The sequence below is a fragment of the Anomaloglossus baeobatrachus genome, chromosome 5, assembly GCF_048569485.1.
Source record: "Anomaloglossus baeobatrachus isolate aAnoBae1 chromosome 5, aAnoBae1.hap1, whole genome shotgun sequence".
In the NCBI taxonomy this organism is placed as follows: Eukaryota; Metazoa; Chordata; class Amphibia; order Anura; family Aromobatidae; genus Anomaloglossus; species Anomaloglossus baeobatrachus.
In genome coordinates this window covers 536467995-536493823 of record NC_134357.1, presented here as the reverse complement: position 1 = coordinate 536493823, position 25829 = coordinate 536467995, and the positions used below count along the sequence as shown (strand labels likewise).

The window sequence follows — 25829 nt, the reverse complement described above, 5'->3', positions numbered from 1 at the left end:
AAAAACATCAGGGACCGACTGATATTCTGCAAGAGGTACAGGGAGTGGACTGCTGAGGACTGGGGTAAAGTCATTTTCTCAGATGAATCCCCTTTTCGATTGTTTGGGACGTCTGGAAAACAGCTTATTAGGAGAAGAAGAGGTGAGCGCTACCACCAGTCTTGTCTCATGCCAACTGTTAAGCATCCTGAAACGATTCATGTGTGGGGTTGCTTCTCAGCCAAGGGAATCGGCTCACTCAGAGTCTTGCCTAAAAACACAGCCATGAATAAAGAATGCTACCAGAATGTCCTCCAAGAGCAACTTCTCAACTGTCCAAGAGCAATTTGGCACCCAACAATGCCTTTTCCAGCATGATGGAGCACCTTGCCATAAAGCAAAGGTGATCATTAAATGGCTCATGGAACAAAACATAGAGATTTTGGGTCCATGGCCTGGAAACTCCCCAGATCTTAATCCTATTGAGAACTTGTGGGCAATCATCAAGAGACGGGTGGACAAACAAAAACCAACAAATTCTGGCAAAATGCAAACATTGCTTATGCAAGAATGGACAGCTATCAGTCAGGATTTGGTCCAGAAGTTGATTGAGAGCATGCCAGGGAGAATTGCAGAGGTCCTGAAGAAGAAGGGTCAACACTGCAAATATTGACTTGCTGCATTAAATCATTCTAACTGTCAATATAACCTTTTGGTACTCATCATATGATTGCAATTATATTTCTGTATGTGATGTAAACATAAGACAAACACAATTAAAAACCAGAGGGCAACAGATCATGTCAAAAAATAATTTTGGTGTCATTCTCAAAACATTTGGCCATATATATAAAAGTTGAGCATTGACATTCAATCCTGGAGATGCAGTATAAAAAATGGCCACTAGATGGTAGGATGCAGTTTCAATGCTGAGCTTGCAATAGGAATTAGCAGGTTTAACCCCTGCAATGCTTTACTCACTGTTGAGGAAAACAAAAAAAAACAACAAAAGGATACCTTATCTAAATTTACTGAGCTCTGCAGGGGGGCTGCAGCAGAGCAACCTGCACAGGTTTTCACATTCACCCCAGGAATGAGGATCCAGGGGAGATAATGTTTTAGTTTGTGGCCTTAAGAAATTACTGCAGCTGTAACTTTACCTTTGCTCTTCCATAGTGGTTTATTAGGTTTAGGCTGCTTTCACACTTGCGTTGTTACCTTGAGGAAATTCGGTATCCTGCAAAATATTTTGCAGACCTGTATGGACGACGGATTGCGACTGATGGCCTTGCGTTGCATCCGCCGCGTGACGGATCAGTCGTGGAAAGACTGACTGTCGAGCAGCAGGAACGCAGCACGTAACTTTTTTGAGCGGCAGAATCCTTTTATTTTCACTGCGCATGCTCTGCTCTTGTGTTTAATCATTGAAATCAATGACTCTCTCTCGGCGGCCGAACGATCAGCTAATCGGACGGCTATTGTGAACGATCAGCTAATCGGACGGCGGACGGATATTGTGAACGATCAGCTGATCGCCCGGTGGCCGGTCGTCGGGTGATCAGTTGATCGTTCACAATAGATTGCTGCCGGTTAAACAGAAAAAAACCCCTAAAACAACAGATTTTTTTTTGCAGCAACAGTCATATCAGTTGTGCCACTATCTGCAACGCATCCGTTGCATCAATCACACAACGGATTGCAACTGATGCAAAACGTCGGAAGTGTGAAAGCAGCCTGTCAGGCACAGTGTAACATCCCCTCCACTTGGTTTATGCCTGGATGCTGTAGAGAGCAGACGCAGCAGGCTGCCTGCAGACCAGGGAGGCTCATACCCCTCGGCAGGCCTAGCCAACTGAACACTTCACTGCAGATGTGACACCCTGACAAAACCAGGAGTCACAGAGAGTAGGCCCCCGCACAACACCTTCCCTCACGGGGTTACACACAGCCGACCTGAAACCCTAGCCACCCCGCTCAGGGAAAGACAGGCACACCAGTGGGCCGGACCAGGTGGATGAGAAACGCCCACCTAGGGGTCTAGACAGCCCGGGGCGGAAAAACAGTCAGTTAAGCTTAGAGTTCAAGTCTAGCGTTAAAGCTGAACAGTTGAAGTCTGAAGTTCAAGTTGAGAGGAGTGAGGCTGGGGCTAGGTGTAGCTCCAGCAGGCGGAAAGGCTCAATTTGACAGGTGCCGGGGTTGGAGACCTGGTGCCTTGGCTAGGTGGCAAATGGTGGTCTCCGTCAGCAGGCGATGGGAAGACGGCAGCCGAAGATCCGGGGTGGACCGGGACAGGATTGGAGCCCGCCGGTACCGACACCGGAGAAACCGACCCGGAAACCGTGCACAGAGGGGGTACTTGAACCCTGAAGCCAGGACCAGAACCAACGGCCTAGCTAATTAACTAATTGAGGGCAGGATTATAGGTCCTGTCCCAACCAAAGTCCTGAAAGCAGACAACCACCCACAGAGAGGGATAGGGCATCTGCCAGGGCCCGGTAGCTAACCCAACTATATGATGAAGATGGCTTTAAAACATTTGATAAGTTTAGAGAAGAACTTGATATACCAAACAACAGGTTCTTCCAATATCTACAAATTTAGGCATGCATGTGAAGAACAGGCTAATAATACAAAACTATTACCGGTAGAGCAACACAGGGTGCAGTCTCTCTATACTATATGTACATACAGGAAGCCAAATACAGAACAGAAGCTTGCCCACTTAGGGAGAAGTGGCAGAAAGATGTAGGTCCTATATGCATGGAAATATGTGATGCAATAATAAAAAACATTCACCTGATCTCTGTTAGTGAAGCACATAGACTCTCGCAAGTGTTCCTGGTACATAGGGTATATAGGACCCCGTTATTTTTATTTAAACTAGGGGTGAAACTAGATTTGTTTTGCTGGAAGTGTACTTCCCCGGATGCAAATCTGATACATCTCGCGGAATTACCAAGCATTTAAGGAGATACTGGGTTGTTATAATTGATTTGATAAGGTGATATTGGTGACACCACCGCTGCTCTGGACGGGGATCCCGGGAGCGGTGACAGGGAGCAGCTTTGTTGTTAGTTCTCCCCTCCGTGGGTAGGGGGTTGGTTGTCCCGGGGCCCGGTGAGGGGGTAGGGATGGATGGCAGGCGGGTTACGGGGCTGGTGAGGTGCAGGGTCGCGGGGGCAGCGCTGTGCCGCACGGCACGGTGGTACTCACTCAGCCAATGATGAGGACACAGTTCTCGGTAAAACACACGGCTGGATGGACGGGTCCCACAGACGGCTGCGGTGTTGTTTCTCCCGGCAGGTTGATGGTGACTGCCTTTCCCTGCACCTATGTACGGTAAATGGTTCCAATGGGTTCCCACCGGTAACCCGCTCCCCAGCTTGGATGTGGGCCGGAGGAGCCCCTTTTGCCTGCAGGCTCTGGCCCTGGGAACGGTAGCCTTGGCGGTGGCTGTGTTTCCCTCTCATGGTTGGACTGTTGCCTTCTGTCGGGACTTGGCTGCTGGGAAACCCAGGAGGTTCCCTTCGCTGACGGATTTGGCAAATTCACGGCGACTCCTAGCCTTGCCAGGGTCCGTAAAACCCCTGCCAGATGATGCTGACTTCTCTTTGTGTACCGGTCCGGTACCACCGGGCCACCGCCCGTCCACAGTCCTTACGGTAGACTCTGATAGGCCACTCCTGCAGACGGTCACCACCGTCTGCCAACCTTGCTGCACCGCCCGGGCCACACACGCGGACGCTGTCAGATAGTTGCTCCACTACCACTTTCCTTCCTCTCTCATTCACCTCAAAACTCTATCTGCCTGCTTTTCCCGCCTCCAGGACTGTGAACTCCTCAGTGGGCGGGGCCAACCGCCTGGCCCAACCCCTGGTGTGAACATCAGCCCCTGGAGGAAGGCAACAAGGGTTTGTGTCTGACTTCGGTGTGCCTGACCGGGAGTGTGGGGTGTGTGGGTGTTGTGCTCTGTGGCCCCTGGCTTGTCCAGGGCGCCACACACATATTCTATACCAGGCGCGGAAAATCATAGCGGCATACTGGAAAAACACCGGTTATTATAGAAATGGTTTATCATCTGAATAATATCCTTAGATTGGAGAAATATGTGTACCAGAGAAGAAAGGTCTACAAGATATTTGGGGATATCTGGGCTCCACGGTTAGACGCCCCGAATTTAGCACCACTGACCTTGACATGGACCAGCTCTATTACCAGGTCTAACCTGAGTAGAAGGGATATGGTGTACAGAGAAGGGCCTGTATACCTGTTTAGGGGCTCATTTTAAAATGTGTGGATACTCTGATTTGTCTGATTCATTGTATGTACTATATAGGTTTGATGTGGGCAACCTTTGTTTCTAATATGCTTTGTATCCAAGTCTTGGCAAACCAATAATTTTTGGCAATGTCATTGTATTCATTGCATTGGTTTCAAAGGGGAGAGGGAGTTAGGGGAGGGATGTGTTTTTGCATTTTGTACTGGTTTATACAAAAAAAGTTTAAGAAAAAAAAATATATATATGATTCAAAAAAGTTATAGGGTGACTTGGACAAACTGTGTGTAAATACTCCACCGCCCGCACACATGGCCCCGCTCGGCTCCGCCCACCTCGCACTCCGCCGTCCGCACACATTCTCGGCGGCCGACTGATGTGAGCGATCAGCTGATCGGTCTCATTAGCCGGCCGCCGGGAGATCATCTGTTCGCTCTCAAAAGCCGGCCGGCTATTGTGAACGATCAGCTGATCCTTCTCTCTTTTACAACGGAGTCCGACAATGAATTCTATTCTTGTCATCTGTTGTACAACCCATCAGTCACAAGCGTCAAGCAACGCATGTGACTGATGCAAAACAACGGAAATATGAACCTAGCCTTAAGCGAGTGTCCCCGAGACGTCTTCAGTAGCTTATAGTTTGGTCCAGCCATATTGGCGATACCTCTAGGAGGGAATAGACGTGGGACTGCTTGAGGAGGAGAATGACTTCCAAGGACTGTGATGTGGTGCCAGGCTGGATAGTGAAGGGAAAAAAAGGCCTTATGGAGGTTGGAACGACTAAAATGATTGTGTGCCTAATGATCCTCTGTGGTATTGAAATGTGCAAGAAGATTTGTGTCTGCCATCTTATGTATGTTGTTGTTACCAAGTTAACGTTCAGTAAAACAATGTTTTTTATGAACTTGTGGTCTCCCTCAATGAACTGTGTACCATCAGGTCCTGGCCAGCCAAAACCACCGGCAACATGCGGCCTGCCAATGCATATACCCTCTGGAGTGAAACACCACACACCTAGCCAGGACCTCCATTTTCATGTAGCGTGCCGGGGTGCGACAGACTATTTCCTCGCCCACGACTACCACCCTGCTCCACGTTACAAGTACATACATGGCCCATACAAAAAAAAAGTATGGTAAAAAGCCGTTTCATGTAAAACCTCCTCAATATGACAAAGGTAGGTTCAATCTACTGAGCAGACAAGCCTTCGTTAAAGGTAGGGTGGCGCGTTTTTTTATTTTTGTATTAAAAATAGTGATTATGATATCAAGTATTTTTAATACAAAATTAAAATTACTGCTTATTTAGTTTTTATTTAATTCTAATTTTACTGAAGGCACTGGGGGCTGCTATCTTGGATTTGGTGTTTGTAACGAGTCACTTACCTCCTTTATGGAAGCCCCCTGGGCATAGACTCTGATAGTCGGGCTCTGACCCCATTTAGTAACATTAGAGAAGGCGTCTGCTGTGACCTGGACGCGCCCCCTGGGCTGTACAGATCACAGCAGAGGGAGGAGATCAGCGCTATCATTGTGGAGCTCACAGCGTATGCTATTTGCTCCACTTTAACCCTGTCAACCACCAAGATGTGTGAGTACGGGACGCCGGACCGGCTTCCCTCCCCCCGCGGTTACTGTCTCCAATGACACCCCTTCCCGCCGCTCTACCCAGCCTCGCCCCCCCCCCGCCGCTGCTGGCGTGTATGCAGCAGAGCTGTGTGTTTGTGTGCGTGTGCATGCAGAGCATGTGAGTACCGGCGCCCCTCTTCCCACCGCCACCGCTGCTACCGTCTCCAATGCTCCAATGACACCCCCCCACTCTCCTTGCTGCAGTTGCTGCAAGTGTGACGCCCTGGACTAGCCAGGTAGTCACATACATACCAACACAGACACCCCCACCCTAGGCAGTTACATCAGCCAAACAAAAAACCCTTGTTGCCTCCCTCTGGGGCCTGATGTCCACACCAGGTGGGGCGGAGCCAGGAAGTTGGCCCCACCCACTGAGGAGATCACAGGCCTGGAGGCGGGAAAAGTGACAGTTCAGTCTTGGAGGTGAAAGTGAGAGGAGTGAGCACTTGAAGTGTCTGGGTTGGAGCCCAGGCACTGACAGCAAGGTTGGCAGACGGTGGTGGCCGTCTGCAGGAGTTGGTGGAACTCCACACGCAGAGCCATAAGGATTGGGGTCAGGCGTAGGCCCGCCGGTACCGGACCGGGGAACGGAGTGAAGCTAAGCACACAGGCAGGGCCATCGGACCCCGACCAGGCTTGGAGCCGCCGTCAATAGTCAAATCCGAATGTGACAGGGGTTTCTCAACTACTAAAGTCCCGATTGAAGGCAACCGTCCACCCAGAGAGGATATACAGCCACCGCCACAGGTTAGAGATCCAAGGGCCAGCACCTGCGGGCAATACGGGCTCCTACGGCACTTATACGCCGGGGAGCGGACTACCGGTGGGCAACCACAGAAGTCAAGAACATTCTCAAAGGTGCAGGGAAAGACAGCCACCATCAGCCGTCCGGGGAGAGCACAACAACAACACTGCAGCCGGCTGCGGGACCCGTCCATCCGGCCGTTTTGGTTTACCTACGACTCTGTCAGTGATTGTCTGAGTGAGTACACCAGTGCCGTCCGGCACCGCGCTGTCCCTGCAACCCTGCACCTCACCAACCCTGCCTCCCCCGTTACACCATCGGGCCCCGGGATCACCAACCCCTGCCCACGGAGGGGACAACATCTCAACTGCACCCTACCATCTCTCCCGGGATCCCCGTTACCAGCAGCGGTGGTGCCATTATCACCACGACCCGTGGGTGGCGTCACGAACAATCTCCCTAACCATACCATCCCCGTTTCACTCATGGGTGAGGAGCGCTGCTCGAGTCCCAGGGTCCGGTCCACCGCTCGAGCCACCGAACAGCAGCAGCAGAAGCCCCGGACCCGAGCGTGCATGCAGAGCAGTGCGTGATTACTGGCGCCCCTTCCCCCGCCACTGCTGCTACCGTCTCCAATGACACCCCCCGTGCCGTGTATCTAATCCTCTCCTGTGTGATACTGCCTGCTGAGCTGTATCTAATCATATCCTGTGTGTGATATTGCCTGCTGAGCTGTGTAGCTAATCCTATACCTGTGTGATACTGTCTGTTGAGCTGTGTAGCTAATCCTCTTCTGTGTGATACTGCCTGCTGAGCTGGGTATCTAATCCTGTCTTGTGTGATACTCCTGCTGTCCTTGGTGACACTTCAGATATTTCTGGTCGCCAGCAAAATGGGTCCGCACTGTGATCCTAAATTACATTCTCTGTTATCCCTTGGAAACACCCAGATTGGGAGGGGGAGCTGTGACATCACACACAGGAGAGCAGATTCTGCCCACTTTTACTGCAGCTGTAATCCAGGCTATTTCTACAGTAAGATTTCTGTAGGATTTCAGAAGCTGCTCCCCCTAGTGTTTAACAGTTGAAAATATCAATCTTTTTATTTTTTTTTATATTTTGCTCAATTAAAAACAATTAATATCTAAACAAAATATTAAAACATTAATACTTTACATTTTTTCAGTTATTGAAAATTTTTTTTTTTGGACGACACCTTCCCTTTAACAAAAGAACAATAGATCTGTGGGATAGTCTACATCAAGAGTAGTTGCCTTCCCAGGTCACAAAAACGAATGTACTAAAAGGATACTTTAAGACGCCTTTATAAAGAACCGGTCACCAGTTTTTTTTTAGAATCTCAACAAATGCCACAACAATTTGGTCCTGCGCTGTATTTAAATGAGGCTGGTCAGGTTTAATGGGCGTCCTCCTCATGGCATCCGTTTCTCTTCTCTGATTGATGTAGATGATGTAACCTACATCACCAAAATAGCTGAATGAAGTCTCGCGCCTGCCCAGTAGACTCACCAGCTGCACAGATGCATTTTGCTCTTCCCTAGTGTGGGCACAGCATAGGACTTTTATGAACAGGGAGGTGGAACAGACGCTAAAAGGAAGACGCCCATCAGACCGGATAAGCTATAAACCTGCCATTTCCACCGTTCTTATCACACAAGTATAAAATAAATAATACTGGAGGATAAAACAAGACTGAGCACAAGACCTTCACAGCCGTCTACACATCATAGGGAGAATTCATGACACCTTCTCTCCATCTACCTGATGATCCTGAGGAACATTGGGATCTTCTTGTTTACAGTCCTGTGGGAGAAGAGGATGGGGACATCTCTCTGGTTTTGTCCTCTTACTGGATAGACCTGGAGGAAACACATACAGGGACTGAATTCTTTACATACAAATAATTATAGGCCGTGTATATTTAGTCCTGTCTATTACCTGGTGATGTGAGGGGCTGGGGAACCTCCATCATGACGTCCTTGTACAGATCTTTGTGTCCTTCTAAATACTCCCACTCCTCCATGGAGAAATAGATGGTGACATCCTGACACCTTATAGGAACCTGACACATACAATGATACCATCATCCCCCGATCCCTTCATAGCGTTACTGTATAATGTCCCAGCATTCCCAGCAGTGTCACCTCTCCAGTCAGCAGCTCAATCATCTTGTAGGTGAGTTCTAGGATCTTCTGGTCATTGATGTCCTCTTGTATCAGGGGGTGAGTTGGAGGCCCCGTGATTGGGCTCAGGGGTCTTCCCCATCCCTCAGACACAGGGTCCTGACAGCGCTCATTAGAGGTCTTCTTCACTACTGTGTAATCCTGGTTATGGAGAGACACAGTAATAAATCTCACTACAGACATTTCCAGAGCCCTCACCTCTCCAGTTCTGTCCATCTGTTATTCCCATAGATAAGAATGATGTAATGTGACGTCATCAGAATCTCTCACCTCTCCAGTAAGCCGGAAGAGGATCTCTAGGGTGAGGTGTAATATCTTCTCTGCCATCTTGTCCTTGTCCACATCCATCCTTGAAAAGGTCAAAATTGCCTTATCTATAGAAGATCTTCGCTGAGAGGATCCAATATCCGATACTATATTGTAATAAGACAATTGCTGGAGATAATAAAAGGAAACATATAAGGAGATAAAAGGTGTAGATGTTATATTCTCAGGTTCTAAAAACTGGAATGTCATAAACTCCGGCTACTCGCTGCACTCGTCACTCAGATGTGATAGTAAAGGGGTCTCCGCCTCTCACTCATCTACTCAACTACCGCAATAGGCTAAACTGAGCTAAGTACCCCCCTCAGACAATTCACTCATCAAAAAAAAAAACACGAAAAATAATAAAAATGGTTTTCAGTGAATTTTTTTTTTATCAGTTTTAGGAAAAAAGAAAGAGAACATCCTCCATTCTTGATAAAGACAGAGAGCGGACTTCCGGTTCCGGCGTGTGCATGGTCGACAGAGGGTAAGCAGAGCTCCACATTCTGCCCCTGCTCCCCGTGCCTCCTGCGCTAAAAACAAATAAACATACTCCTCATCTGCGGGTGAGACCCTCCGGTGACCTCTCCAGCTTTTAAGGAGAGATTTGTGCAGAAGCTCGGGACCAAGGTTACACAATCCCCTAGAGCCCAAAGAAACCTCAGGCATAAGATGGCAGAGGCAGCACAGCACACAGGCAGAGATGCTCCTGCAGCTTACAGTCTCCCAGCAAACAAAGGGTGGAGGATAACCAGTGTAATGTGACTGAGAGCCAAATGCAATGTAAATCACTGGCAGAAGAGGTTGCAAATAAATTGGCCCCAGAATTAAAGAATTCGCTAGAGCAGACAGTTGCTGAAGCCCTCCAGAAGCTGCAAGCTTCCATCTCACAACAGGCTGCAAGGCTGGACACTGCAGAAACTAGAATCAATGCTGCAGAAAATGAGGTGGACGAACTGAAATCAGAACTTGCAAAAGTTACAAAAGTAAGCCAACAACTACTGGATAAAGTAGAGAACTTAGAAAATAGGTCCAAGGGAAATAATCTGAGGATTATAGGTCTGACAGAATCCATTACCCCGGCATAACTAATGGGGATCTTTGGAGAGGATTTGCCAGCAGCCCTGGGACTGAAAACCCCATTAACCCCTTCACGACCGCGGGCAGTAAAATTACGTCCTATTTTAACGTGACTTAACGACCAGAGACGTAATTTTACTGCCTAAAGTTCATTTGATTGCCGTGGCCATAGGAACGGCTTTCAAATGACGTCCCCTGCTGTTTCTTACAGCAGGGGACCTTTGCTTCACCCCAGGGGTTGGTGGCATCGCCACCCCCATCGACGATCGATGTGATTGGCTGTTCAAATCTGAACCGCCAACCACATCTTTTGCACTGATTTCGGTAAAAAAAATGCTGGAAATAGTGCGATACTGTGAGATCCGGCTATGAGATACCGTAGCAGGTACAGCAGATCATAGGTGGATCTCAAACATGCCGCCCCCAGCCCCTGCAGCACTGATTGGAGCGATCGTGCTATGATGCGCAATCGCTCCAATCAGTGTGCAGTGGGGAGGTTTGATTTGCTGGTGGCCGCCCTCCCCAGGCCTGTGCTGGTCTGGGGACCCTCCCCCAACATGTCTGCAGTGTGCAGCACTGGCTGGTACTAGTGGTACCACGCCACCGCTGCTGCTGCCGCTGCTGTCACGTGGAGCAGGAGCAGGAGCGGTGAGTATTGTGCTCACCTTGCAGCCCCTGCGCGCTCCTGTGATTGCTCCTGCGTGCTCCCGTAATGGCCCCTGCCCGTGCCCCCCTGCGATCTTCCCCCTGACATCCCGATCTGCCCCCGACATCCCGATCTGCCCCCCCGACATCCCGATCTGCCCCCCTACATCCCGATCTGCCCCCCGACATCCCGATCTGCCCCCCCGACATCCCGATCTGCCCCCCCGACATCCCGATCTGCCCCCCGACATTCCGATCTGCCCCCCGCCATCCCAATCTGCCCCCCGACATCCCAATCTGCCGGCCTCCCCCGTGATCTCTATTCTGCAGCTCCTCCGGTATCTCCCTCCTCCTCTGCTCTCCCCCTCCCCCTCTGCTGTCCCCCCGACGTCCCCTTACCTGTCTTCACCGGAGGGGTCCTCCGAGGTCTTCACTGGCCCGATCACATCTGCCTCCATCGCTGGGTCCTTCTTCCTGGGTCTTCTGCTGAGCTGTCCAACTTCCTGCCTGCTGCTCCTGTAAAGCTGTTCCTCCTGCTAATCCTCTGGGTACTGTGAGTATAACTTTTTTTTTTCTTTTTTTTCCTCTATCCCCTGTCCATTTTTACACCTCATGCGTCCGTGCGTCCCGCCGAGCGCTGATCAGGGATGCAGATAACGTATCTGCATCCGTGGTCAGTTTTCGGCAGGACAAAAAGCATCGGAAATACGGAAAAAAAAGTCACGCCAAAAATTGAGCAGGGATGCCGATCCGTTATGTGCATCCCTGATCAGCGCTCGGCGGGACGCACGGACTGATGCGATACAAAAAGCGTCGGGGATACGGAAAAAAAATTATCGCATCTGTCCGTGCGTCCCGCTGAGCGCGGATCAGCATCCCTGCTCAATTTTTGGCGTGACTTTTTTTTTTTCCGTATCCCCAGCGCTTTTTGTATCTCATCCGACCGTGCCACCGTGCACTGCGTCTGTGCGTTTGAAAAGTCAAATGGCATTCCTTGTCTTCTGAGCCCCGCCATGCACCCAAACAATTGATTTCCACCACATATGAGGTATCTGCGTACTCGGGAAAAATTGCACAATACATTTTATGGTGCATTTTTTCCTGATACCATTGTAAAAAGAAAAAAAAAAGCTACCTTGTTGCTGCAAAAATATAAAAAAAAAAAATAAATAATTTTCACGGTTCAACGTTATCAACTTTCAGTGGAGCCCCTGGGGGTACAAGGGGCTCACTAAACATCTAGATAAATTCCTTGAGGGGTCTAGTTCCAAAATGGGGTAATTTGTGGGGGAGCTCCACTGTTTAGGCACCATAGGGGGGGTCTAAAAACGTGACATGGCGTCCGCTAATGATTCCAACCAATTTTGCTACTAAATGGTGCCCTTCTCTTCTGAGCCACGCCATGCGCCCAACAATTGATTTCCACCACATATGAGGTATCTGCGTACTCGGGAAAAATTGCACAATACGTTTTATGGTGCATTTTTTCCTGATACCCTTGTGAAAAAAAAAGCTACCTGGTTCAAGTAACAGTTCTGTGGTAAAACAAAAGAAAATTGTATTCATGGCTCAACATTATCAACTTCTGTTCACTAAACATCTAGATAAACTCCTTGAGGGGTCTAGTTTCCAAAATTGGGTCACTTGTGGGGGAGCTCCATTGTTTAGGCACCTCAGGGGGTCTCCAAACGTGACATGGTATCCGCTAATGATTCAAACAAATTTTGCTGTCAAATGGTGCTCCTTCTCTTCTGAGCCCCGCCATGCGCCCAAACAATTACTTTCCACCACATATGAGGTATCGTCGTACTCAGGAAAAAATGCACTATAAATTTCATGGTGTATTTTTTCCTGATACCCTTGTGGAAAAAAAAGCTACTTAGTTGAAGCAACAGTTTTGTGGTAAAAAAAAAAAAAATATTTTCACAGCTCAACTTTTTAAACTTCTGTGAAGCCCCCAGGTGTTCAAAGTGCTCACCAAACATCAAGAAAAATAATTTGAGGGCTCTAGTTTCCAAAATGGGGTCACTTGTGGGGGAGCTCCATTGTTTAGGCACCTCAGAAGGTCTTCAAACCTGACATGGCGTCCGCTAATGAGTGCAGCTAATTTTGCGTTCAAAAATTCAAATGGCGCTCCTTCCCTTTCGAGCTCTGCCGTGTGCCCAAACATTTGATTTCCACCACATATGAGGTATCTGCGTACTCAGGAGAAAATGGACAATACATTTTATGTTGCATTTTTTCCCGATACCCTTGTGAAAAAAAGCTACCTAGTTGAAGCAACAGTTTTGTGGTAAAACATTTTTTTTTTCTTTTCATGCCTCAACGTTATAAACTTCTGTGAAGCCCCCAGGTGTTCAAAGTGCTCACCAAACATCTAGAAAAATTATATGAGGGCTCTAGTTTCCAAAATGGGGTCACTTGTGGGGGAGCTCCATTGTTTAGGTACCTCAGGGGGTCTTCAAACCTGACATGGCGTCTGCTAATGAGTGCAGCTAATTTTGCGTTCAAAAATTCAAATGGCGCTCCTTCCCTTTCGAGCTCTGCCGTGTGTCCAAACATTTGATTTCCACCACATATGAGGTATCTGCGTACTCAGGAGAAAATGGACAATACATTTTATGTTGCATTTTTTCCCGATACTCTTGTGAAAAAAAAGCTACCTAGTTGAAGCAACAGTTTTGTGGTAAAAAAAATTTTTTCCTTTTCACAGCTCAACGTTATAAACTTCTGTGAAGCCCCCAGGTGTACAAAGTGCTCACCAAACATCTAAAAAAATTATTTGAGGGCTCTAGTTTCCAAAATGTGGTCACTTGTGGGGGAGCTCCATTGTTTAGGCACCTCAGGGGGTCTTCAAACCCGACATGGCGTCTGCTAATGAGTGCAGCTAATTTTGCGTTCAAAAATTCAAATGGTGCTCCTTCCCTTTCAACCTCTGCCGTGCACCCAAACAATTGATTTTTACCCCATATGGGGTATCAGCGTACTCAGGAGAAAATGCACAATAAATTGTAGGGTGCACTTTCTCTTTTCTCCCTTGTGAAAATGAAAATGTTATGGCTAAAGTAACATTTTTGTGTTAAAAAGTAAAATTTTCATTTTTTCCTTCCACATTGCTTTGGTTCCTGTGAAGCACCTAAAGAGTTAATAAACTTCTTGGATGTGGTTTTGAGCAGTGTGAGGGGTGCAGTTTTTAGAATGGGGTCACTTTTGGGTATTTTCTGTCACCTCGGCCTCTCAAAGTCAATTCAAACGTGATGTGGTCCGTAAAAAAATTATTTTGTAAATTTTGTTGGAAAAATTAGAAATTGCTGATGAACTTTGACCCCTTCTAACTTCCTAACGAAAAAAAAATTTCTTTCGAAAATTGCGCTGATGTAAAGTAGACAAGTGGGAACTGTTATTTCGTAACTATTTTGTGTGACATATCTCTCAGATTTATGGGCATAAATTTTCAAAGTTTGAAAATTGCGAAATTTTCAAAATTTTCGCACAATTTCCTAAATTTTCACAAATAAACGCAAAAAGTATCGACCTAAATTTACAACTGACATGAAGTACAATAAGTCATGAAAAAACAATGTCAGAATCGCCAGGATCCGTTGAAGCGTTCCAGAGTTATAACCTGTCAAAGTGACACTGGTCAGAATTGCAAAAAATGGCCTGGTCATTAGGGTGTTTTAGTGGCCGGGGGTGAAGGGGTTAAAGATTGAAAGAGCACACAGAGTCGGTCCACCAGCTCAAAAGCAGAATGAGGCCCCTTTAAAACCTAGACCTGCTATTGCACACTTTTTGGACTTTGCTGACAAGGTCAATGTGCTACAGAAATACAGGAAAGCAACGGCTCCAATTTTTGTAAGAGTACATAAAATCCTAATATTCAATGATTACTCAGTGGAAGTAACAAAAAAAAAGAAGAGCATTCAGCGAGCTCTGTTCAGACATGGTGAAAAAGAAGATAAGATTCACCCTTCAGTTTCCAGCAGTCCTAAAGATTTTCACACCAGGAGGAGGCACGAAAACAGGGGTTGGGCAAAATAATGGAAACACCTAACGTTTTGGTATCATAATCTTCGAACATGTTATAAACATGCAAACCGTGACATATGTTAATGTTTTGTAGTTGATTATTTGTGTTATGTGTATGTAAATTAACTGTTTGTTTTGCAGAATTGTAAGAACATTGATGAGAACCTGATACTAATGGCAGACCTCTCGGATTTTCAAAGAGGCCAAATTGTTGGTGCTCGTATGGCAGGTGCTAGTGTAACAGAAAGTGCCCGAATGCTTGGCGTGTCAAGAGGTACTGTCTCAAAAGTAATGACTGCATTTGAAAGAGAAGGAAAAACGTCCACAGCAAAGCACAGGTCCAGTCGAAAGTCAAAGTTGACTGAGAGAGACCGTCAGACTCTAAAGTGAATTGTCAGAGAGCATCGCAAGACCACGGCTCCAAAAATTATTGCTGAGCTCAATGAAGACCTACAGAACCCAGTTTCCATGAAAACTGTTTGTCGGGAGCTGCATAAATCTGGATTCCACGGAAGAGCTGCAATTAGAAAACCGCTGCTCTCAATGACAAATGTGTCCAAGTGTTTAGAGTTGTGTAGAAACCTCCAGAATTGGTCCCTCGAGCAGTGGAAACGTGATATTCTAAGACGAATCATCGTTTACCCTTTTCCGAATTCCGGCCGAGTGTACGTTTGGAGATAGCCGAAATAAGCATTACATCCAGACTGCCTTCTCCCAACCGTAAAACATGGCGGAGGTTCTGTGATGATCTGGGGTGCTATTTCGTGGAGATCCGCCGGGCCAATGATATCCCTTCATGGAAGAATTAACAGTCAAGATTATTTAGGCATTTTGGGCGACCAAGTGCATCCCATGGTTCAAGCACTGTTCCCGAAGGGAACGCCATCTTTCAGGATGATAATGCACCAATTATTACAACTAGAATTGTTAAAGCATGGCATGAGGAACATTCTAATGAAGTTGAGCATCTCATCTGGCCCCCACAATCCCCAGGCCTCAACATTATTGAGCATTTATGGTCGATTTTAGAGATTCAAGTTAGACGTCGATTTCCGCCACCATCATCACTCAAAGAACTGGAGGGTGTTTTAATTGCAGAATGGGCTAAAATTCCTTTGGAAACAATTCACACCTTGTATGAATCCATACCTCTGAGAATTGAGGCTGAAATCGCCGCAAAAGGTGGACCTACACCATATTAAACTAACTTTTGTTGATGTTTCCAGGTGTTTCCATTATTTTGTCCAACCCCTGAGATTCGCCCTTCAGTTTCCAGCAGTCCTAAAGATTTTCGCACCAGGAGGAGGCATGAAAACCTTCATGGCGCCAGATCTAGCTGAATATGTGAAAACAACCCTTGAAGCGTCAAGAGGCGACAACCAGGAGGAGACCTGAGAAAAATGCCGGGAAATATAACACCAAAAGACAGGACTAGCGGACGGATGGGAGAGAACGGAGGGACATGGTGTGGACCGAAGAAGGGGAAGGGATGAAGCGGGACATTGGGAGATCGTCCAGTGTAGTATGATTCTCTATATTGCTTTGATCTTCATGCCTCGTCTAATCTTCCTCTTTTTTTTTTCTTTCCCTCCCTCTCTCTTTAACATCCAGAATGTAAATGACATGTCGATATATGCTCTCGTTTTTCATGACAAATTACCAACTATTTTTCCTTTAGAAAGCACTTTGGTAAAAGTATTATTTTGCAAGAATGTAGAATTGTAGGGGAGTGGGGGTTGGGGAAAAACAGAAAGGCTGAACAAAAATGAAGGGGAGAATGCGAGCTAAGGGAAAGCCGGTAACTGTATCCCAGAGATACCAATTAGGGGAGACATTTTTGGGACAGGTAAGAGTCCCTTATACATGCGCATAAAAAGGAAGTCCAAGAAATTTACTGTATTTTTCGGATTATAAAACGCGCTTTTCCTCCCAAAAATTTGGAAGGAAAATGAGGGGTGCATCCTAAAATCTGAATATAGCTTACCGGGGGAGCTGTCTGTGCAGGGACCGGATGCGTTCGGGCGGCCGGGTGCCTGTGGCTGCGTGTGGGCGGCCGGGTGCCGGCTGCCTCTCTCTCCTGGAGACTGGCTGCCTCTCTGTGTGGGTGGGTGGGCGGGCGGGTGGCCTGCTGGCTGCCACTCTATGTGTGCAGGCAGGTGGCTGTGCGGCAGCTGTCCCAGTGTGTCCACGGTCCCAGTTTCAAATGATGGTGCCGAGAGTTAGCGCATGCGCAGATGGAGCCCTTGGATGAGAGCTCCATCTGCGCATGAGCCGCTCCAGGCGCTATCATTTGACAGGGACACTCACCGCAACAGCCTTCTCCACCACTGACCCACTGTCACTGCTTCCGCCACTGACACGCTGCCTCTACTGACCTGCCGCCGTTACCCCAACTGACCCGCCGCTGCCAGCACAATCTCTGCTTCCTGTGACCCCGTTTCAGCACTGCTGCCCCCCTCCGTTAAGACAACACCGGAGTATAAGACGGACCCCATTTTTTTTTTTTTTACCTTTATTATTTTATCTCTAAATTTGGTGGTGCGCCTTTAAAACGAAAAATACGGTACATCTTACTGTTGGTTAGAGCAGGGTTAGGGGTATTAAAAAGTTAAATAGCTAAGTTTTGAATAGCTAAAAGTTCCATGTAAATAAAGTTTACAGGGGTTCAGGTACAAATACTCGCAATGAAAATTATAACTTGGAACCTAAAGGTGATACAATCTCCCCTAAAGAGAATGATGGTGCTGAGGCATTTAAAAAAGACTCAAACCAGTCATAGCCGTGCTACAGGAGATGTATCTAACAACAAAAGACTTTGAGAGGAGGAAGAAAATGTGGGTGGGACAGGTTCTGGTTCTCTGTCACAGAATAGGAAAGCGGGAGTACTAATTTGAATTCACAAAGAGGCCAAATGCAGCATAGTTGAGCACGAGAATGACAAAGAAGGCAGATGGCAAAAATTGACTTTGATCCATCTGGGGAGATGGTTAAAATTGTACAACCTTTATGAATCCAATACCAATAATGAAATATTTTTCCAATACCTGGAAAGCCAGATACTACTGGAAAAGGAGATTAGAGTTGTGGTAGGAGGGGACCTTAAGGCTATGTGCGCACTGAGCGTTTTTCGCGGCGTTTTTGGGCTCAAAGCTGCATGACTTTACTTCCCCAGCAAAGTCTATGGCGGACTTTGCACACTACAACATCGCAAGCCGATGATGCGATGCCGAGCACGATAGTCCCCACCCCCATCGCAGCTGCGATATCTTTGTGATAGCTGCTGTAGCGAACATTATCGCTACGGCAGCTTCACATGCACTCACCTGCCGTGCGACGTCGCTCTGGCCGGCGAACCGCCTCCTAAGGGGGCGGGTCGTGCAGCATCACTGCGACGTCACACGGCAGGCGGCCAATAGGAGCGGAGGGGCGGAGATGAGTGGGATTTAAACATCCCGCCCACCTCTTTCCTTCCGCATAGCCGAGGGGAGCCGCGGTGACGCAGGTAGGAGATGTTCCTCGCTCCTTCGACTTCACACACAGCGATGTGTGCTGCCGCAGGAGCGAGGATTAAAATCGGACCATCGCGTCAGCGTAATTATGGAATTTGCCGACGCTACACCGATGATACGATTACGACGATTTTGCGCTCGTTAATCGTATCATCTAGGATTTACACACTACGATGTCGAGAGCGATGCAGGAAGTGCGTCACTTTCAACATGACCCCACCTACATCGCACCTGCGATGTCGTAGTGTGCAAAGTGCCCCTATGACTTTTCATTTTTGTTGTTCGCAAACAACTTTTTTTTTTCAGCTGCATTTTTGAGCTTAAAAAAAATGGACATGTCAATTCTTTCATGCGTTTCCCCCCCATGCAATGCATTGGAAAATCACAGAAAAATGCAGTGATCAAAAACGCAGCAAAACGCAGCCAAAAATGCACCGAAATGCAGTAAATTTGTATTCAGGCACACTATAAAATCCACAGCGCAAAAGTTGTCTTTAATCTGCTGGAGCCTTTGCACTGAAAAACTAAACATATAGTGCAGAGACTTTCATTGCCTGCTGAATTGTTACATTTTGGACACATCTAGCGGTAATATTTAACCCTATAAAGACAACTGCAGCTTATGTGAAGTGCGTGACTCATAGTGACATTTGAGGACTCTGTGGTGTAGTAACACAAATTATTATTCATCTGTATTATGGGCTTTTGTGTATTTTGTAAAGATTCATATAAAACCCTTTCTTGAGATTTATATTCAGTTGTTTTAAATCATAATCAAGTACTTGTATATTTGTCCTTTATGTTATGTGATGTTTTAGTAGGGTTTATATATTTTTTTGGTGAGTGGAGAATAAAACAAAATAAAACATTATTCCTCAATATATTGTTGTGGTTCAGCGCAAATTTTTACATATAGGTATCTCTATATTATACATATGAATTTCTAAAATGTGAACATTTTACAGGGATAAGAGTGGGAAACAGAGAAATAAAGCTGACCTGTTTTGCTGATAATATGCTTTAATTTCTAGCAGAACCGGAAAAACAGTTACAGCACATCTTAAACCTGATTGAATCTTTCAGAGCCTACTCGGGCTACAAAATAAATATAAATAAATGCCAGCTGTTATTCTTAAGACCCACAGGGCGGAGAACAAAGACATTTTTGAACATAGAAGTGGTGACGCAGTTTATCACATACTTAGGGTTTAAAATTGGCACATACTCTTTAGCCATGTATAGATTTAATTACCCTCCATTGATAGAAAAATAATTAGGGAACTAGAGAGATGGAAAACCCTGCCGCTATCTCTATTTGGACGTATGCACTTGATACGTTTTGCGAGTCTACTTTACCCAATTCAAACCATTCCAGTCCTTTTAAAATACACGGATGTAAACACAATTCAGAAGGCATTCAAATTTATTTGGCAGGGCAAAAGACCTAGAATTTCATATCATAAATTGACCCGATTGAAACAGGAAGGAGGGATGCAAATGCCTATGACGAGAGCCTTGACAAGACACATCAAAGATTGAATATACAACACTCAGTACTTTTCCAATACTCAGTTGGAAAAAAAACTAGCAAAACCAAGAGATCTAATTACAATATTACATTTGAAAACGAATAAAGTCCGGTCACATATTAAACTCAGTTGCCTATTAACTGACACTAGAGGAGCCTGGAAAGCACTAAGGAAATTATATAAATTACCATTTAATCTTTCAAAACACATTCCTCTCTGGGAAGACATCAATTTTAAACAGAGACAACAAAACAAGTTTTTTGGAGAATGGAAACAAAAGGGAACTAAAAAATTAGGAGATTTACTAAATCTAGAAGAGGGCAGGGCCTTTAACTGGCAAGAAATGTTGGCCGTATACTCGCTATCTAACAAACAACACCTTCAGTACAGACAACTGGTGAGCCATTACTCATCCATAATGAAATGCTGGGGGACACTGGGAATTAGAAACGGATTTGATACCTTGTTAGGTGGAAGAAAGGACCAGATCTCATTGGCGACACTATAGGCCAAAATACGGAGTCAATACTATCAAGGTAAAGAGAACGGAGTGGGGAAAGTGGAACAATAAATTTGAAGTTGAGGGTCTGCAAGAAAAAATACTCAGGGGATGGTTAACTGCGAGAAAAGTGGTGGTTAACGAACAATAGCGAGAAATGCAATTCAACTAATGCACAATGCTATATACGCCTTTGACCTTCGGTACACAAACTCCCCAGTACACTATCTAAGTAGCTGCCCCAAATACCACCTCCACAAAGAAAACCTGATACATTGCCTATGGGAATGTCCGGTGATAATATATTAAAGTGAAGGGAAGGTTTTGAAAAAACAATTTATATAAATAAACCCTTAAAACATCATTTTATTGGTAAGCTTAAAACATCCACAATACACACAATGTAGAACCTAAAGTGACAGGGTGCAATAGGGACTCATTTAGGGGTAGCCATCGTGGTGTGGGGGCACCATACTGTATCGTTTGTTTAGGGTGCCGACCCCCGCTTGAGGTAGGGAGTAGTCAGCCATACCCACCTCACCTATCTATCAATGTGAGGTAATTCGGGCACGAGGCAATTTGACATACACGATCCTCTTTTTTATACCTCACTGGCTATCCGCACTCTTGCACTTTATCAGTTTTTTTCCAATTTAAATTTTTTTTTATTGAGTTTTCATATTATTATTATTATTATTGTTTATTTATAGAGCACCATTGATTCCATGGTGCTGTACATGAGGGGGTTACATACAGAATACATGTACACGTTACAATAGACAGACTAGCACAGGGGGAAGAGGGCCCTGCCCTTGCGGGCTTACATCCTAAAGGATTTTGGGGAGGAGACAGTAGGTGGGGTGTAGGTGGGGCGGCAGCTCCGCACGGTGGTGGGGCGGCAGCTCCGCACGGTGGTGGGGCGGCAGCTCCGCACGGTGGTGGGGCGGCAGCTCCGCACGGTGGTGGGGCGGCAGCTCCGCACGGTGGTGGGGCGGCAGCTCCGCACGGTGGTGGGGCGGCAGCTCCGCACGGTGGTGAAGCAGTGAGGTCATTGAAGGTTATAGGCATTTCTGAACAGATGAGTCTTTAGGTTCCGTTTGAAGCTTGCGAGTGTAGTAGATAGTCTGACGTGTTGAGGCAGTGAGTTCCAGGAGACTGGGGATGCTCGGGAGAAGTCTTGGAGTCGGTTGCATGAGGAGCGAATGAGAGAGGAGGATAGAAGGAGATCTTGGGAGGACCGGAGGTTACGTTTTGGAGTGTAGCGAGAGATTAGTTCAGAGATATATGGAGGAGACAGATTATGGATAGCTTTGTAGGTCAGTGTTAGTAATTTGAATTGGATACGGTGGAAGATTGGGAGCCAGTGGAGGGACTTGCAGAGAGGAGAAGCGGGGTGGTATTGAGGAGAGAGGTGGATCAGTCGGGCAGCAGAGTTAAGGATGGACTGGAGAGGGGCGAGTGTGTTAGCAGGGAGACCACAGAGGAGGATGTTGCAGTAGTCGATGCGGGAGATTATGAGGGCGTGCACTAGAATTTTTGTAGATTGGGGATTGAGAAAAGGGCGGATTCTGGAGATATTTTTGAGTTGAAAACGGCAGGAGGTGGTGAGGGATTGGATGTGCGGTATGAAGGACAGGGCAGAGTCAAAGGTCACTCCGAGGCACCGAACTTTGGGTGCTGGGGAGAGCGTGATGTTATTAATTGTAATGGATAGATCAGGTGGAGAGTGCAGGGGAGATGGAGGAAAGATGATCAGTTCAGTTTTGGCCATATTGAGCTTTAGGAAGCGAGAGGAAAAGAAGGAAGATATAGCAGATAGGCACTCTGGGATTCTGGACAGCAGAGATGTGACATCTGGACCAGAGAGGTAGATCTGAGTGTCATCAGCATATAGGTGGTACTGGAAGCCATGGGACTTTATGAGTTGTCCCAGGCCAAATGTATAGATAGAAAAAAGTAAGGGTCCCAGGACAGAGCCTTGAGGGACACCAACAGAGAGAGAACGGGATGAAGAGGTTGTGTGGGAATGGGAGACACTAAAAGTGCGGTTGGAGAGGTATGAAGAGATCCAAGAGAGAGCGAGGTCTCTGACACCAAGGGAAGAGAGGATCTGTAGTAGCAGGGAGTGGTCAACAGTGTCAAAGGCTGAGGATAGGTCTAGAAGTAGGAGTACAGAGAAGTGGTTGTTAGCTTTGGCGGTAAGTAAGTCATTTGTGATTTTAGTCAGGGCAGTTTCAGTGGAATGATGTGCATACAATAAAGAGCATGGGACCATGTAATGATAGACAGGTTTCATCAAACATCTGAACAATGTTAAACTGTCATAGGAGTCATAATGGATTATAAGTCATTGTGGTGACACATAGGTCCTCATTTTAAACCGTAGAAACCATAGAAACCAGTAACACAGAGAGGAAAGACAGAGGAGAGTAGCAGTCATGGTATGTAGGAAAGATAGCGTAAGTCAGAGAGAAAGGAGGAAAAATAGAAAGTAGAGCGCGGTGACCGGGGCTGATACACTGTCCGCTGGACCAAGACCATTCGAAAAGACGGTGTATGTCATCTGAAGAAGGGAGGGAGCCGGGGGTTCCTGCTCCTCAGGAGTCACACAGATCCAAGAATTTTTTACTAGACAGAAAAGATTCCCACTGAAGCCATTTGGTGGCTGTCACCACCGACTGCCCACGTGACTGAGCCATCACCACCTCCATACGGTGAATCACATTTACCTCCATGACCCATTCGTCCAACGAAGGGGGAGCAGAGTCCTTCCATCGTCGTGGGATCACTGTCTTAGCTGCCTGGAGAAGATGGCCCAGGATAGAATTTTTATAGACCTTTTCGGATACATTAAAGATGTACAATAATACCGCCTCTGGGCGACTCGGAACCACAACCCCGGTGACCTCATGAATGGCCGCCAGTATTTTTTTCCAAAAGGCCGACAAGCTCGGGCAGTACCACCAGATATGCGACATAGTGCCCCCCTGCGCTCCACATCGCCAACACGTGTCAGGGACGTCAGGATACCATGCATGAAGAGATGCTGGGACCCTATACCATCTAGACAGTATTTTATAGCTGGTTTCTTGCATCCTGGTGGCCACCACGGACCTGTGGGTCAAACGGAAACAACGTTTCCACTGATTCTCAGGGAAAGTCTGGCCGAGCTCCTCTTCCCATGCCGCACAGAATCGGGGGGAAGACGTCTCCGCCGCGTTCGTCATACATTTGTACACCTTTGAGATTGCATGGCGTGCACCAGAGGGCCCACTACAAAGGTTTTCAAAAGGCTTTTGGGGCAGGTGGTGGGCTATGTCAATGTCCTGGGAGGTTATGAAGTGCTTAAGCTGGGCATATTCAAAGTGGAACCGCAATTTGAAGTTGCGGTTCTCTACAATCTCCCGGAGTGGAAGGAGGGACCCCCCCGAAACTACCTGGTTTAATCTCAGGGGGTTTAGTTTCGTGCAACCTAGAAAGTTGTTGGACGATGCTCCCGGTAGAAACTCCGGGTTGTCAGTTAGTGGCATGAGGGGTCCCCTAGGCTGGATCATGAGGTTGCGTGATGATATAGAGTGTATCGTTCGTAGTGTTTGTTTGGTACTATAGGACATCTCAATTTTATGTTTGATGAGGAGGGGCCAGGTCCACGGCAAGGTCGATGTCGATAAAGGGCACAGATCCTGTGCCAGGCAAACCCAGAGCTTAGACTTAGAGCAGTGCAAAAGGTCCAAGACCCTGGCATGAGCGGCTGCCATATAATATCGCCTACAATCGGGCAGACCTGTTCCCCCCGCGTTCTTGGTCCTGGTTAAAACGCTGCATCTCAAGCGAGCGCGTTTTTTGGACCAGACAAATTGATTAAATATGCGTTGTATCTTGGCCCAATATGCTGCCGGGATATATACCGGGACCGTCTGGACCAGGTACAATAATCGCGGCAGGGCGGTCATCCTGAGAGCGCCAATCCTGCCAAACCACGAAAGAGTGCCTTTTTGCCATGAGGCTAGGTCTCCCTCGAGTCTTGACAGAAAGGTTTGATAGTTTAATTGAAAGAGCCTAGTCAGATCGGAGGGAATCTTTATGCCCAGGTATTCAATGCTACCATGGGATGGCCATTTAAAGGGAAAACTTGGTTTTAGGGCGTTTACCATTGTGTGGGGCAGAGAGATATTCAGCGCCTCCGACTTGTCAAAATTAATTTTGAAATTGGACCATTTACTAAAGCGGTTTAGCTCCACTAGCAGGGACGGAAGGGAGGTGAGAGGATTACATAAATAAATAAGGAGATCATCGGCAAATGCGGCACATTTATGTTCCCGGTTTGCAACCTGAATGCCTTGAATATCTGGGTTAGCCCTAATGGCCGACAGTAAGTGTTCCATTACCAACACGTATAATAAAGGTGATAGGGGGCATCCCTGCCGGGTCCCATTCCGGATGGGGAAGGGCCTCGACAGAGTGCCATTAATCTTAATGTATGCAGTCGGAGAGTGATATAAAGCCATAATCTTAGAGGAGCAAATGGGTCCCAGGCCCATATGCTCCAATGTCTGTGAAAGTGACTGCCATGAGACTCTGTCGAAGGCCTTCTCAGCATCCAAAGATAACAGCATCAAAGAGAGTTTTTTAGTGTGTGCGTGTTGGATTAAGTCCAAGGTCTTTATGGTATTGTCCCTAGCTTCTCTGCCCTGGACAAACCCGACCTGTTCTGGATGGATCAGGTCAGGAAGCAAAGGGCCCAGTCTATTTGCCAAAAGCTTGGCATAGATTTTTAAATCTACATTAAGGAGTGATATCGGTCTGAAACTGCTACATATTGTGGGGTCCTTTCCAGCCTTACGAATCAAAGAAATATGGGCAGTGGTTGAATGGGGCGGGAAAGGGACCGAGTCCGAGATTGAGTTGAAAGAGAGGAGCATTAAGGGAGCTAACTGTTCCGAGAAGGCTTTATAAAATTTAGCGGGGAATCCGTCAGGTCCAGGACTCTTATTACCCGGTGTGTCACGAATCACCATCAACAATTCATTCAATAAAAATGGACTTTCCAGGTCCTCAATTGTGGAGCTACTAAGGCGCGTAAAGGGTGAGGGCATTGAGGGGCATTCGGCACTCAACTCAGAGGGTTCAACAGGTAAATTATATAGCTTGGAATAGTAGTCGTGAAACGTGTTGGAGATGTCGGGGGTGGCATAGAGTAGCTCGTCACGTGTGTTCTTGATACAAGGTATAAGGGTGTGGGCTCTTCCCTCTCTCAATGCGTTGGCCAGCAATCTACCCGGTTTATCTCCAAACTCATAAAACCTCCCTTTCCCTACCTGTATCAGGCGCTTATACGAGGAGTCCAACAACTTTTTGACTTCCATCCTGGCCTGTAGAAGGGCCTGCAGGTTCGTGGCCG

At 46.9% G+C, this 25829-nt stretch overlaps 1 protein-coding gene across 2 annotated transcripts in view; it reads right to left on the bottom strand.

The window, feature by feature from the left end:
- LOC142312184 (uncharacterized) overlaps window positions 1-25829 on the bottom strand; it is a 203625-nt gene that overhangs the window by 170553 nt on the left and 7243 nt on the right. For both annotated transcript variants that reach the window (XM_075351086.1, XM_075351085.1), the window contains exons 2-5: window positions 9102-9266; window positions 8793-8972; window positions 8587-8710; window positions 8410-8507 (exon numbers count right to left, since the gene is read on the bottom strand). In XM_075351086.1, the coding sequence (XP_075207201.1) occupies window positions 8410-8507; window positions 8587-8710; window positions 8793-8972; window positions 9102-9179 (480 nt within the window). In that variant the 5' untranslated portion in view covers window positions 9180-9266. The remainder of the gene's footprint in view (window positions 1-8409; window positions 8508-8586; window positions 8711-8792; window positions 8973-9101; window positions 9267-25829) is intronic.